The sequence below is a fragment of the Panthera onca genome, chromosome A1 (assembly GCF_046562875.1).
Source record: "Panthera onca isolate mPanOnc1 chromosome A1, mPanOnc1 haplotype 2, whole genome shotgun sequence".
Classification (NCBI taxonomy): domain Eukaryota; kingdom Metazoa; phylum Chordata; class Mammalia; order Carnivora; family Felidae; genus Panthera; species Panthera onca.
Genome location: NC_138339.1, coordinates 103,452,458 through 103,466,574, shown reverse-complemented (window position 1 = coordinate 103,466,574; position 14,117 = coordinate 103,452,458). Strand labels below are relative to the sequence as shown.

The following is a 14,117-nucleotide window of genomic DNA, read 5'->3' as shown; positions in this document are numbered from 1 at the left end:
ATGAAAACATCCAGCTAGAAAGACAGACTAACCAAAAAGAAACTTGGGAAAAAGGTAGCAGAACAAAATTAACCCTCCACCCCCACATCATCAGAGAACTAAGAGGATAGTACTATATCTGTAAAACAAGAACATGATACTCTTCCTAAGGGAACAATGTAAGAATAAGGGATACTTGAACCTTTTCAAATAAGGTAAAAGCAAACAATAACAGTGGAAAGACTGGAAAAGTAAGCTCAAGAATTCTTTCATCATGTAAAACCAAAAGAGAAAATTAGCAGAGTGATCCAGGATTGATCCTAGAATATAGCAAAAAAGAACAAAGTAAATGTAGGATAGGAAATTCACAAGAAAACAATCCAGCACTGATAGGTGTGAATTGACTCAAAGTGCCAAAAAGACCCTGCACAGTGAATGAAAAAAGACCCGGTTGCCTGGCTGGCTCAGTCGGTTAAGCATCTGACTTCGGCTCAGGTCATGATCTCGAGGTTCCTGAATTCAGGTCACACTCCGGGGAAGCTCGATCCCACTTGTCTCTCTCTCTCTGTCTCTCTCTCTCTCTGCCCCTCGTAGGATTCTCTTTCTCTCCCTCTCTTTGTACCCTCACTCACTTGTTACCTCTCTCAGAAAACAAAACAAAAAACAGTATTTAAGACCCATGCCAAGGCACATTATGAAATTTATGAGTGCCAGAGTAGAAGACAAAGATTTTATTTCCATAGAGAGGGAAAACAAAGGTTACACAGAAACCATAATGAGGATTAGGGAAGAGAGTGACAGAAAAGAGTGTCTGATTTTTCAACAGCAACGTTGAAATCTGGAAGACTATAGAACACATTGTGAAAGAAAATGATTTTCTTTTTTTGTGTGTGTTTATTTTGAGAGGGAGTGCGAGCAGGGTGGAGGGTGTGGGTGGGGTGGGAGAGAGAGAGAATGCTAAGCAGGCTCAGCACAGAGTCTAACAAGGGGCTCGACACTAAGTGTGAGATCATGACCTGAACTGAAATCAAAAGTTGGACACTTAACTGACTGAACCACTCTTGCATTCTGGAAAATGATTTTCAGCATAGAATTCTGTTACCGTTTGTATTTTGAGTTTGCTCTGAGAATAAATACAATTTATTACACTAAAAATTTTATATCTACTTCCTTTCTTGGGAATTTATTGGTAGATATGCTCTACTGTTACATGAGTAAATCAAGAAAAAGAAGTGGGATCCAGGGAGCATGAGGTTGAACAGAAAAGGATGAATAGAATTCCCCATTTAATAGTGAAAAGAAGTTCTGAGGAAACAGATGTGTATCAGGCCCGGTGAGTCCAGATTGTAGCAGGTGGGATGAGAGATTCAGCAGGGCAGTCCCTGGGGAAAAAAATGGAACTGATGGATTTTGATAGATTTGATCATATAGAAATTTTATTGAATAACTGGAATCTTATCCTTTGGTACAAACTAAGTTGCCATAGGAAAACAGTGGGAAAAGTTGAAGTGAGGGGAATAAGAAATCCTTACCTCTAGAAAAACTAAGTTGCTATTTTTTTCAAGTTTAGTTATTTTCAGAGAGAGCATGTGTGCGCACGAGCAGGGAAGGGTCAGAGAGAGAGGGGGAGAGAGAGAATCCCAAGCAGGCTCCACGCTCAGTGAGAAGCTTGACTTGGGGCTTGATCCCATGACTGTGAAATTATGAACTGAGCTAAAAAATCCAGAGTCGGTTGCCTAACCCACTGAGCCAGCCAGGCGCCCCTAGGGAAACCAAATTATTGTACAAGAAGGGAAATTTAATACTAAGTTGGCACTGAACAAAAGTTATTTAGTAATAAATTGGGATGATGGATCAAAGACTCATAATTTTTATTCTGAGTCTATTAATAATATTTGAGCACAGTGTATGTATTAATAATACAAAAGAAAATGTTTCCAGTTCTAGTTCCAAAGCAACTCTTCCTTTAGCCAGCTTCACCAGCTTTGAACACATGACCAGCTTTATTTTATTATTCTCTCACACCATACTTTTTATGCCACAAATCCCAGAAATCTGGGAGGAAAAAAGGATAAATCAGTACCCTGTGTTCAGATTTCCCACTTTTTATCATAAATGTCTTTTATAGTTTATTCAAATTGACATCCAAAGTTCACACATTAGGTAGCCCATTATGATTTAAAATTTTCACATCATGGGGTATCTGGCTGGACCTATTGGAGGAGCTTGCGACGACTCTTGATCTCAAGGTCATGAGTTTGAGCCCCACATTGGGTGTAGAGATTACATTTAAAAAAAATTTTTTTTTTAAGTTTATTTTTGAAGGAAAAGGAGAGCGTGAGTGGGGGAGGGGCAGAGAGAGAGAGGGAGACGCAGAATCAGAAATGGCCTCCAGGCTCTGAGCTGTCAGCGCAGAGCCTGACTCAGGGCTTCAACTCACAAACTGCGAGATCATGACCTGAGCGGAAGTTGGTTGCTTAACCGACTGAGCCCCTCAGGCGCCTTGAGATTACTTTAAATAAATACTTAAAAAAATTTAAGGGCACCTAGGTGGCTCATTCAGTTAAGCCCTCTCTCTCCCTCTCTCCCTCTCTCCCTCTCTCCCTCTCTCTCTCTCTCTCTCTTCCCTTCCCCTGCTGTCTTTTGCACATGCACATACATGCCCATGCACTCTGTATCTCTCAAAAATAAACTTAAAAAAAATACTTTATATCATACCTAAACACTCATTCTTTTTTTTTTTTTTCCAACGTTTTTTATTTATTTATTTATTTTTGGGACAGAGAGAGACAGAGCATGAACGGGGGAGGGGCAGAGAGAGAGGGAGACACAGAATCGGGAACAGGCTCCAGGCTCCGAGCCATCAGCCCAGAGCCTGACGCGGGGCTCAAACTCACGGACCGCGAGATCGTGACCTGGCTGAAGTCGGTCGCTTAACTGACTGCACCACCCAGGCGCCCACCTAAACACTCATTCTTAAAAAATATAATTAAAGTGCCAGCTTGCCCATGAAACTAAGGCTATCATGACGAGTGTCCCTTGAGTACAGTTTTTACATCGTTAGTCTGCAAAGTAGGAGATAATATTTTGAGGTATGAGAAGAAAATGTTAGCATGCCTAAAAATACTTGCAAAACGTTATTTAATATAAGTTCAAGTTTCTTTTTCTGGGTACACATTTCATATATATAATAGTGCAATGTTATACATAGGAGTTGTATTAAATCTGGATCCAGTCAGAAAAAAGAAACCACACATTAATTTAAAGAGGGAAGTTTAATATAAAGAATTAGTTATAAGAAATTGGAATAATGAAGGTTGACTAATAGAAAGTTACTCTGAATTCTGAAGAATGTAGGAATAGCACACAGAAGGAGCAACCACCCTAGGACTGAGATAGAGCACCCAAGGAAGAGGACCCAAGGACTGAAATCTAGACCTTGTTGGAAAGGTCACACACTAGGGGCACCTGGGTGGCTCAGTCGGTTGAGCATCTGGCTTCAGCTCAGGTCATGATCTCACAGTTTGTGGGTTCGAGCCCTGCATCGGGCTCTGTGCTGACAGCTTAGAGCCTGGAGCCTGCTTTGAATTCTGTCTCCCTCTCTCTCTGCTCCTCCCCCGCTCATGCTCTGTCTCCCTCTCTCCTTCAAAAATAAAACATTAAAAAAAAAAAATGAAAAGGGCACACACTGTGTCTCACTGGATGACATAGAAGTTGCCGTGGAGCTGTGTTGGCAGAACTTGTTGGAAATCTTTTCTTTTGCATATGGAGGAAAGCTGTTCAGGGGAGGTTTTCTGGAGGCACACTGCTACTCAACCCTCTCTAGAGGGAAGCTGCTCTGTGCATTGGGCAATGAAGAAACTGCCCACAGTGGCAGGAACCTGTTGCTAGAGAAGCTCAGAGTACTGCAGGGGGTGTGCTGGGCCAGCGAGCTGGACCTGGGAAGCAAAAGTCTTCTTCCAATAATATTCCTCCAGCAGCCTCCATTGTCAGAGCTTCAGCTGGCAAAAGAAAAATACGTTTTTGTTTTTTGTGGTTTTTTTTGAGAGAGAGAGGGCACAAATGGGTGAGGGGCAGAGAGAGGGAGAGAGAGAGAATCCCATGAGGGTCAGAGAGAAGGAGGGAGAGAAAGAAGCAGGGCTCACTTGAAGCGGGGCTTGAGCTCATGAACTGTGAATCAGGACCTGAGCCAGAGTCAGATGCTTAACTGACTGAGCCACCCAGGAGCCCCCAAAAGGACAATAGTTAAAGACCTACATCTATTTTCTCAGAGAAGGCAAAAAGGGTGAGCTCGAGTAAATCGATAACTGGCAGAGTTAAATGCTTTTTTGGCAGTGTTGGGGGCAATTGGTAGTGGTCCACAGTAGTAGAAGTGTTGGAGACCTGGTACTTAATCTGGTCTTTGTTTATAAACTTTTGAAGGCGTTTAACTGTGAAAGGCCTGTTATTCACAGTAAATTCTTTTTTACTTTTCTGTATATTTACACAGATGTTTGAGAATGAATTGGAAAGTAGTGTCTATATATAGCAAGGATTTTAATTATTTATTAGCTTCTAATTTTTAACTTGTAATCACTTACCTTTTAAAGTTCATCATTATACCTCTTCAGAGAATTAGCATGCCAAGATGTTATTTAAATTAGATTGTAATGTAAATATGTTCTGCCTGCCTGTCAGCCTTTGCTCTCCTTCACTTTAGCTAGAATAGTTTTCCTCCATTTTAGACTTTTCCTCTGACTCTTTTTCATCTTTCAGCTTTCACTGCTGCTTCCTCTAGGATGCCTTCCTTGACATAGCTAAAGTGGGTTAGGTGCTATTGTGTGTGGGCTAGAATCCTGTACTCTCACTGAAAACATCATCTTGTAAAGACCCCCTTATTTGTATTACCAGCATTCCCCACATCTACCCCATAGGAGAGTGAGGACTGTCTTGTTCCCTTCTTTAAATACCTAGGGCTTAATTAATTAGCACAGTGCCTATTACATGGTGTTTGTTTTTTTTTTTTTAATGTTTATTTATTTATTGAGAGAGGGACAGAGATAGGGAGAGTGCACATGAGCGAGGGAGTAGCAAAAAGAGAGAATCCCAAGCAGGCTCTGAGCTGCCAGCGCAGAGCTCGAAGTGGGGCTCGGTCCCATGAACTATGAGATCATGTACATGGTGATTATTAAAGAGTGAATAAAATGAGCAGGATGGTACTGTTTACTTGGTTGGCAGTGTAGGACATAATGCCATATCCAGTACACCTCAAACTATATTTTGATTTTTGTTACAGTTTAGTTTTTCTTATTAAGTTTACAGTATTATTTGTGTAACTATTACAAAACACCTTGAAATACCTGTGTCTTGCTCTCTTTCAGGTTCCTTTTTTGCCAGGAGATTCAGATCTTGATCAACTGACAAGAATATTTGAAACTTTGGGCACACCAACTGAGGAACAGTGGCCTGTAAGCCTTCATACATGTTCTTTAATGTAGTTAGGATTCTATATGTTGTTGTCATGTACGTATTTCTTAAAGAAATGTATTCACGTCTTAATTTACTAGTAATATATACTCTGCAAAATTTATACCAAGTAGAAAGTTAAAATTGTGGTATGGTATCCAGCTTCCCACGTACATGTTGCCCTTCCTCCATCCCAGGGTTAATCACTGTCAGTTTGGTGGAACGTCTTGCTGTGAAGAAACATACATAAACATATACTTACACAATTACATATTTTATCTTTTCTTTAATAAAAATAGGATCATGCCATATAAACTTTTTGCCACCAACTTGATCTTTTTACTTAACGTTTATACCTGACCTTTTTCTTTTTTATTCTGACGTTTTTCTTTTTAATAGCTGCGTATTTTATTTTAATGGGTATTCATGTTTGTTCATCAACATCTTGGTGGATTTAGGGTGTATTTGTAGAATTTTCACTAACAGTTAAGATGTCTCAGTATTGTGCATATTTTTAATCCATTATATTGTCTACAAAAAAATCTTAAGTCGTGAGTAAAATTTACACCAATTTAAGTTGCTAAATTATATATATCGTAGTTTAGTAAGATAATCTCACTTGACTATTCTTAAATTAAAACTGTAAACCTTTAGATTTTCCTTCCTGTTATAGCCCCATCTCCTGGAGAATAAATAACTACTACAAAAGATAAATTTTAATCAGACTCTGCCTTCTGGTTAAAACTGATAAAATTATCTGAAGCTGAAATTTAGTGTAAGGAGTTTTTTTTGTGCTGTTACTTCCTCAACTTTCTAATTGAAAGTTTGCTATATGTACTCATTGTAAAACATGCTTTAGTAGCTATCATTTATTAAACACATTATATGCCATCATGACAGGCTTTTCATAAATTATATGTCATTTTCCCAACAATCCTATGAAGTAGGTACTGTTAGTCCCAGTTTATTTGAGACAAGTGAGGTTTAGTGAGGATAAATAACTTACTTACCCAAGGCCACACAGTGTCAGAGCTAGGAGTGCAATGTGGATCTGTCTGACTCCAGAGCCATGTTCATGTTACTCTGTACAGTACTTTTCTCTTAGACATGATTTTCTTTTTTCCCCTCATAGACATGATTTTTTGTCTTTTTTTTTTTTTAATTGTTTTAATGTTTATTTATTTTTGAGAGCAAGACAGAGACAGAGTGCAAGTAGGGGAGGGACAGAGAGGAAGACACAGAAGCAGGCTCCAGGCTCTGAGCTGACAGCACAGAGCCCAGCGTGGGGCTCGAACTCAAGAGCTGTGAGATCAAGACCTCACCTGAAGTGGTTAACACCTGAGCCCCCCAGGCGCCCCAGACATGATTTGCTAAACAGTAACTGCTTTACTGATATTTTCCTTAGATTTTTGAAAATTATACTTATTTTGAGATGATTGTAGATTTTAGTTGTAAGAGATAATTGAGATATTCCTTGAACTCTTTACCCAGGTTCGTACACAGTTAGTACAATATCATGACCAGCATGCTGACGTTGATAGGATTAACATACAGGGGCATCACCACAAAGATCCTTTATGTTGCCCTTTTTTAGCCATACCTACTTTCCTTCCATTCCCCCTCCCTCTTTAATCCCTGGCAATCACTAATCTGCTCTCCCTTCTGTAACTTTGTCATTTCCAGAATAGAACTAAAATCGCATACTATGTAACTTTTTAGGTTTGCCTTTTTTCACATTCAGCATAATTCTTTGGAGATTCATCCAGGTTGTATATATCAGTAATTTGTTCATTTTTATTGCTGAATGGTATGTATGTACCACAGTGTTTAACCATTTACTCCTTCGTTGTTTCCAGTTGTGGCTGTTAAAAATAAAGCTCCTATGAACATTATGTGTAGGGTTTTGTTTGTTTTTGTTTTTTGTTTTTTTGTGGGGTTTTTTTTTGTATAAAAATAAGCCTTTATTTCTCTAGACTAAATGCTCAGGAGAGCAGTTGCTGAGCTCTATGGTAGCTGTGTAGTTAATTTAAAAAACTGCTAATTTGTTTTTCAGACTGGCTGTACCATTTTATATTCTTACCAGCCATAAATGAGTAACCCATTTTCTCTGCATCCTCTCCAGTATTTGGTGTTGTCACTTTTTTATTTCAAGTGTTCTGATGGTTGTGTAGTGACAGTTCATTGTGATTTTAATTATTTCCCTAATAACTGATGGTGTTGGATATGTTTTCATGTGCTTATTGGCCATCTGTATATCTTTAGTTAAGTGTCTCTTCATGTTTTTTTCCCATTTTTTTAATGAATTGTATTTTAAGATTTTTTAAAGTAATCTTTGTACCTAACATAGGGCTCGAACTCACTCACCATCCTGAAATCAAGAGTCACATGCTCTACCCACTGAGCCAGCCAGGTCCCCATTTTGTGATTGGATTGTTTGGTTTTTAATTCTGATGAAATCTATTTTATCAGTTTGTCCTTTTACAAATCCTTGTTTTGATGTCAAGTTAAAGAACTCTTTGCCTGTCTCAAAGATTTTTCAACAAAACTATAAAAAAAGTTAAAACTATAAATAGTTTTATAGTTTTACATTTGTCATTTCAGTATGTGATCCTTTTTGAGTTAATTTTTGTATGAGGTGTGAGACTTTGATCAAAGGTCTTTTTTTTTTTTTTTTGGCCTGTGTATGGTCCAGTTGGTTTAGCACCATTTGTTGAAAAGACTATCTTTCCATCGAATTGCTTTGCATTGTTGTCAAAAATCAGTTGGCGCCTGGATAGCTCAGTCGGTTCACAGTCCCGACTTTGGCTCGGGTCATGATCTCCCACTTCATGGGTTCAAGTTGGGCTCTGTGCTGACAGCTCAGAGCCTGGAGCCTGCTTCGGATTCTGTGTCTCCCTCTGTCTCTCTCTGTCCCTCCCCTGCTTACATTGTCTCTCTCTCAAAAATAAACATAAAAAAAAAAAAGTCAGTTGGGTAGACTCATCAGCTGTCTGGGGCAGTGGACTTTCCATCCTGGAACCATGGACTAATTTGTTGGTAACCTGGAGAAGGCCCAGGTGCTGGTGGACACTTAAAGCTTGATTGGCCACATTTTGGCAGTATGCCAAGATTGAGCTGGTTCCTCTTATCCCTGCTTAGATTCCTGGAGTTACTCAGAGCTTGGAAAAAATAGTCAAAAGAGTTCTCAAACAGCCTCACAGGCTGAATGTTTTGGTGACCACTGATGTGTGGATATAGTTTTATGTCTTTGAGATCATAGGCAAGCATGGCATTGTTGACTAGAATATTTAAAGACCAGTCTTTAACATCTGTTTATATTTGGTTTATTTTTTGAATAAAATAAGACAATATATCAAAACAATCAGTTGGGCATATTTGTGGGGATCTGTTTCTGGGTTCTATCTTGTGTTCCTTTGATCTATACCTGTCCTTCTGCTTAATGCCACAGTCTTAATTAAAGTAGCTATGCATTAAGTGTTGAAATCAGGTAGATTGATTCCTCCACTTTTGTTGTTTTTCAAACTTGTTATACCTATGACAGTTCTTTTGCCTTCCCACATACATTTTAGAATAATCTAAAGTGATTTTGTCAGAATTTTGGTAAGAATTCCCTTCAACTCCATATATCATTTTGAGGAGAATTCTCATCCTTACAAAATTGAATCTCCAAATCCATGAATAGGACAGGCCTCATCATTTTTTTTTTAAGATTTTATTTTTAATTAGTTTCTACACCCAACTTGCATCTCGAACTTAGAACTCTGTTGTAAGATCAAGAGTTGAGCACTCCACCAACTAAACCAGGCAGGCACCTCAGTTATGTAGCTTTTAGTATAAGTGTCCTATGTGTTTTGTTAGATTTTCATGTATTTGATTATTCTTTTTGAATTATTCTAAATGGCATTTTAAATTTCAGTATCCACGTTTGTTACCAGTATATAGAACCACAATCGATTTTTGTGTCTTTATCCTGTATCCTCTAACCTTGCTTTACTCAGTAATTTTAGGAGTTTTTAAATAGATTTCTTGGAATTTTCTAGATAGATCATTTGACAGTTTTAGTTCTTCATTTGAGATGTATATGACTTTCAGTCCTTAAGTTTGAATTATAAATATTTTTACAGGACATGTGTAGTCTTCCAGATTTCGTGACATTTAAGAGTTTTCCTGGAATCCCGTTACAACACATCTTCATTGCAGCAGGAGACGACTTGTTAGATCTCATACAAGGCTTATTTTTATTTAACCCATGTACTCGAATTACAGCCACACAGGTATTTTAGCATATCTTTCTTATATTAGGAAATATGAGGATAATCTTAACTCTGACACTGATAAAATAGAGTATCATAAGATTTTCTAACATTCTTTAAATACTGTAAAGATGTGTTTTTGTTTTAAGTAGTTATAAGTTTTATCTTGTACCTAAGCTACAAGCCCCATTCAGACTGGTATTAAACTACATCATGCATATGCAACAAGAGAGTTTACTTTTGCTTAGGAACGTATAAATACGTATTTATTTCATAATTAATTGGCTTTCAAGTAGCTTACCTAGAGAAGAAACAATAAGAATGGCTTTGTACTTGTTAAAATAATGATATTTCAATTAATGCCAAGCCTAATGCCAAAAGTGTTCTGGTTTTTTTTCCCCATGAAATGTAGTCTCGGTATGCATGCTGATCATTGTCATAGTCAGAAAGTGATAATGGGGAGAAAATGGTATAGTTCCTTCTTTTTCTTTCTTAAAGATTTTATTTAATTTTATTTATTTATTTCAATGTTTATTTATTTATTTTTGAGAGACAGAGCTCGAGCAGGGGAAGGGCAGAGAGAGGGACATAGAGAATCCAAAGCAGGTTCCAGGCTCCAAGCTTTCAGCACAGAGCCCAATGTGGGCCTTGAACTCACAGACTGTGAGATTATGACCTGAGCCAAGTTAGATGCTTAATCAACTGAGCCACCCAGGCACCCCAGATTTTATTTTATTTTAAAGTTGCTTTATTTTAGAGAGGGAGCAATCAGAATCGGGGGAGGGACAGAGAGAGAGGGCGGGGAGAGAGAATCCTAAGCAGGCTTGGTGCTGCCGGTGTGGAGCCCAATGCGGGGCTTGATCCTATAAACTGTGAGATCCTGAGTTGGATGCTTAACTGACTGAGCCACCCAGTCACCCCTAAAGATTTTAAGTAATCTCTGTACTCAGTGTGGGGCTTGAACTAAAAATCCTGAGATCCAAGAGTCACATGCTCTTCTGACTGAGCGAGCCAGGTGCCCTGAAAATAGAAAAAACTGTATGCTTACAAGAGACAGAAAGATAATCTGAATAGAACAGACATCGATACTGACCCTAACTTAAGGGAAATAAGAATCAAACTCAAAAAAATTAGAAGACCAAGAATATCTGCTTTTCCATAAGAAGGAAGAAATACTGTCCAACACAAAAACAAAAGAACATTAGATTTTGAAAGAAAAAAATCCATTGTCTTTGTTTTAAAAACAAGCACAAAACAAAAAAAGATTAGTGTCACAAACACTTAAAATTGGGGCAGGGAGGGGTGCCTGGGTGGCTCAGTGGGTTGGGCATCTGATTTCAGCTCAGGTCATGATCTCACAGTTCATGGGTTTGAGCCCCATGTTGGGCTCTGTGCTGACAGCTCAGAGTCTGGAGCCTGCTTCGGATTCTGTGTCTCCTTTCTGTGCTCCTCCTGTGCTTGGGCTTTGTCTCTCTTTCTCAAAAATAATTAAACACTAAAAAAAAAGTTTGTTTTTTTTTTTAAATTGTGGCAGGGAAGTGTAGAAATGCCACACAGTACAATGATTTGGCTTCGTAAAGTAAGACCCTGATTTAAATGAAATGTCACAAGTCTTCATATCTACGCACAATATACCAAGAATATAAAATAGATATTTTTTCACTTAAGTTTATTACAGACTACCAGATCATTGTTTAATGCATTTACTTCTATAGGCCTTCTCTTTTTGGCAGTACGTGTTACCTTCATACATACATGCTAGATATTTTACGATTAGAAGCACTCTTCTCATTTCAAATAAGTACCTTATCGTTAACCTTTACACACACACACACACACACACACACACACACAGTACCTTCATCATAAGAAATTTGAGATAAGGTCAGATTATCTAGAAAGTTGTTTTCATTAATAGTAAAAATCAAAATATAAAACATGTAAATAAAAATTTATAGAAAAATACTAGTTGTACAACTTATTTGGGTTATATTTTGATAGAATTTTTTTACTTAAAAATTCTTTAATGTTTATTTTTTAATTTTTTAAATATTTGTTTTTGAGAGAGAACACGCACGCAAGTGGGAGAGAGAACCTGAAGCAGGCTTCAGGCTCTGAGCTGTTAGCATAGAGCCCAATGGTGGGCTCAAACCCACAAACTGTGAGATCATGACCTGAGCTGAAGTCGGATGCTTAACTGACTGAGCCACCCAGGTGCCCCAGAATGAATTTTTTAAAATGGGTTTTGACTCATGGATATCTGTCTTAAAGTTGCAATGAGATAGTCTCCCTTTCTTAAATCTCTGATAGCTCAGGATTAGCTTAATTTACTTAGGGAACTGCTGATTTGGAAGCATACTTTAGAAATGCAACTCTCTTGAAGTAAGGAATCTAAATTGTCACTGCAAATAGTGTAAAATAATGTTGTGAGAGGAAATGCTTGAAAAGTTTGTATGAATTTCTTTATATTCCTGAAAAGATTATTGAAAAGGAATTTTTGTGCCTATTGAGCTGTACTATGCAAATAATGTATGAACTTGACAAATTTGTCATTTAGAATAAAACTATTTTTATTGGAATTCAGGACCAAAGTAAAGAAAGTATCATGTCATAGAACATTGACCAGGTATTATGTAGAAATAACCTTGTTCAGTTCATCCCCAGTAAAATTTTTAATTGTGGTAAATTGTTGGATTTTAGTACATTGTTACCAGCCTGTTGCGTCTTTTAAAAAACTTAAAAAAAAATCTGTATTTACAGGCTTTGGAATTTGAATACACATACATGTTGTGACAGACTTTGAAGTTCTTTTTAAGCAAGTTTCTGTCTTTACATGTTGAACTATAGAGCCCCTTATGTATAGAGAGCTGAATTATACATGTCTTAACTAGGGATATTTCATATTTAATATAAAGGCTGTTCACCTGTAGAAAAATTACAAGGTTGTCTCTTTTTCTTAAGGTAATGAAATTTTCAACCAATCTTAAACCATTATATGTTTCTTTGTAGTAATTTGCTCATCCAAATTCTTGAGATTAATTTCATGTTGGAAGTGGGGCATTCACATAGTGTTTTTAATGTTCTCAATAATTCTGGTGTTTTGATTTTCATAAACAGTTCAGATACTTACTTAAAACCCTACTTTCTTTGGTATCTTTTCTTTAAAGGCATTGAAAACTAAGTATTTCAGTAATCGGCCAGGGCCAACACCTGGATGTCAGCTGCCAAGACCAAACTGTCCACTGGAAACTTTAAAGGAACAGTCAAATCCAGCTGTAGCAACAAAACGGAAGCGAACACAGGCCTTGGAACAAGGTAAAACTTTCATTTTCATAAGAAATGAAATGAATTCAGAAAACTCCAAGTAGGTAATGTATAGCTAGTGACTGAGGGGCAGCTGAGACATGTAGATTGTGAGCTGTTTGCTTTTTTTTAAGTGTATGGTAGAGAATGTGGTATTTTAGCCATATTTGTTTCCATTGAAAATAATTAAACCAAACATTTTAAAAGGATGTGGTATACTTTTGACTCATGGAAAAAGTATACTCTGAGTATACCTCAGCGTTGCACGAACTATCAATGTGTGCCTTATTTTCTTTATAAATTTTTATCGGTATACTACATGCTTAATGTTTAACAAGTGCTATTAGCAAATCAAAGCAAGTAAAATATATTGGATGTAGTTGGATGCAATGACTGGTTAGAATTGCCATAAGATTAAATGTGAACAACCTCATTTTTTTTTCACCTAGGAGGATTACCCAAGAAGCTAATTTTTTAGTTACAAAGATCACTGGACAGTATTTTACTACTGAAGGAAATAGTCCAAAAGGCAATTAATGGAAAAATAGTAAACGTTAAGTGAATGCTGTAGAAGGAATTTGTAAATATTCTACACATGTAAAATATGTAAAACTGGATTATTTTTATTAAATGTATTTTAAAACAAACTTAATTCTGATTTTTCTGATGAGAGTGCAAAAGTAAGATTAAATTCAATTCTCTGAAACGTAGAATTGAAAATTCATTAAGGAAACCTTAATAAAAATAATCATCAGTTATTTTGATGACCTGGCCCGTCTAGCTTCACAGATTTATAGTAGTATTTAAAAATAGGGTAGTAGGGGTAGAGGTAGTATTTAAAAATGGAAGCAGTAGTAGTAATGTAGCATATACCTACGACCTAGAGTTAACAAATGTTAATATACTAAATAGGAAAAAAAAGATAAAACTACAAATGAAATTGAGGTCCCTTTAATATGCCATTCCATTCTTTTCCTTTTTGGCTTCCCAAAAGGGAAGCGACTCTCAGGAAATGAGGGTCTTTCCATGATTTTATCCTGCTATTTTATAAAAATGCATGTAGTAATATACAGTATTGTTTTGAGTCTCCAAGTTTTATATGAATGATAGGCTATCTCATACTATAATTTATTTTTA

The 14,117-nt window shown here is 37.1% G+C and overlaps 1 protein-coding gene across 10 annotated transcripts in view; it reads left to right on the top strand.

Moving 5' to 3' along the window:
• The window catches only part of CDK7 (cyclin dependent kinase 7), a 62,305-nt gene that overhangs the window by 23,086 nt on the left and 25,102 nt on the right, over positions 1-14,117 (top strand). For 7 of the 10 annotated variants that reach the window (XM_078449184.2, XM_060635627.3, XM_060635622.3 and 4 more), the window contains exons 9-11: positions 5,340-5,426; positions 9,549-9,698; positions 12,845-12,992. In XM_078449184.2, the coding sequence (XP_078305310.1) occupies positions 5,340-5,426; positions 9,549-9,698; positions 12,845-12,992 (385 nt within the window). Of the gene's footprint in view, positions 1-5,339; positions 5,427-9,548; positions 9,699-12,844; positions 12,993-13,429; positions 13,628-14,117 lie in introns of those variants that run through there. The other 3 variants (XM_060635630.3, XM_060635624.3, XM_060635628.3) reach the window with 2 other exon arrangements.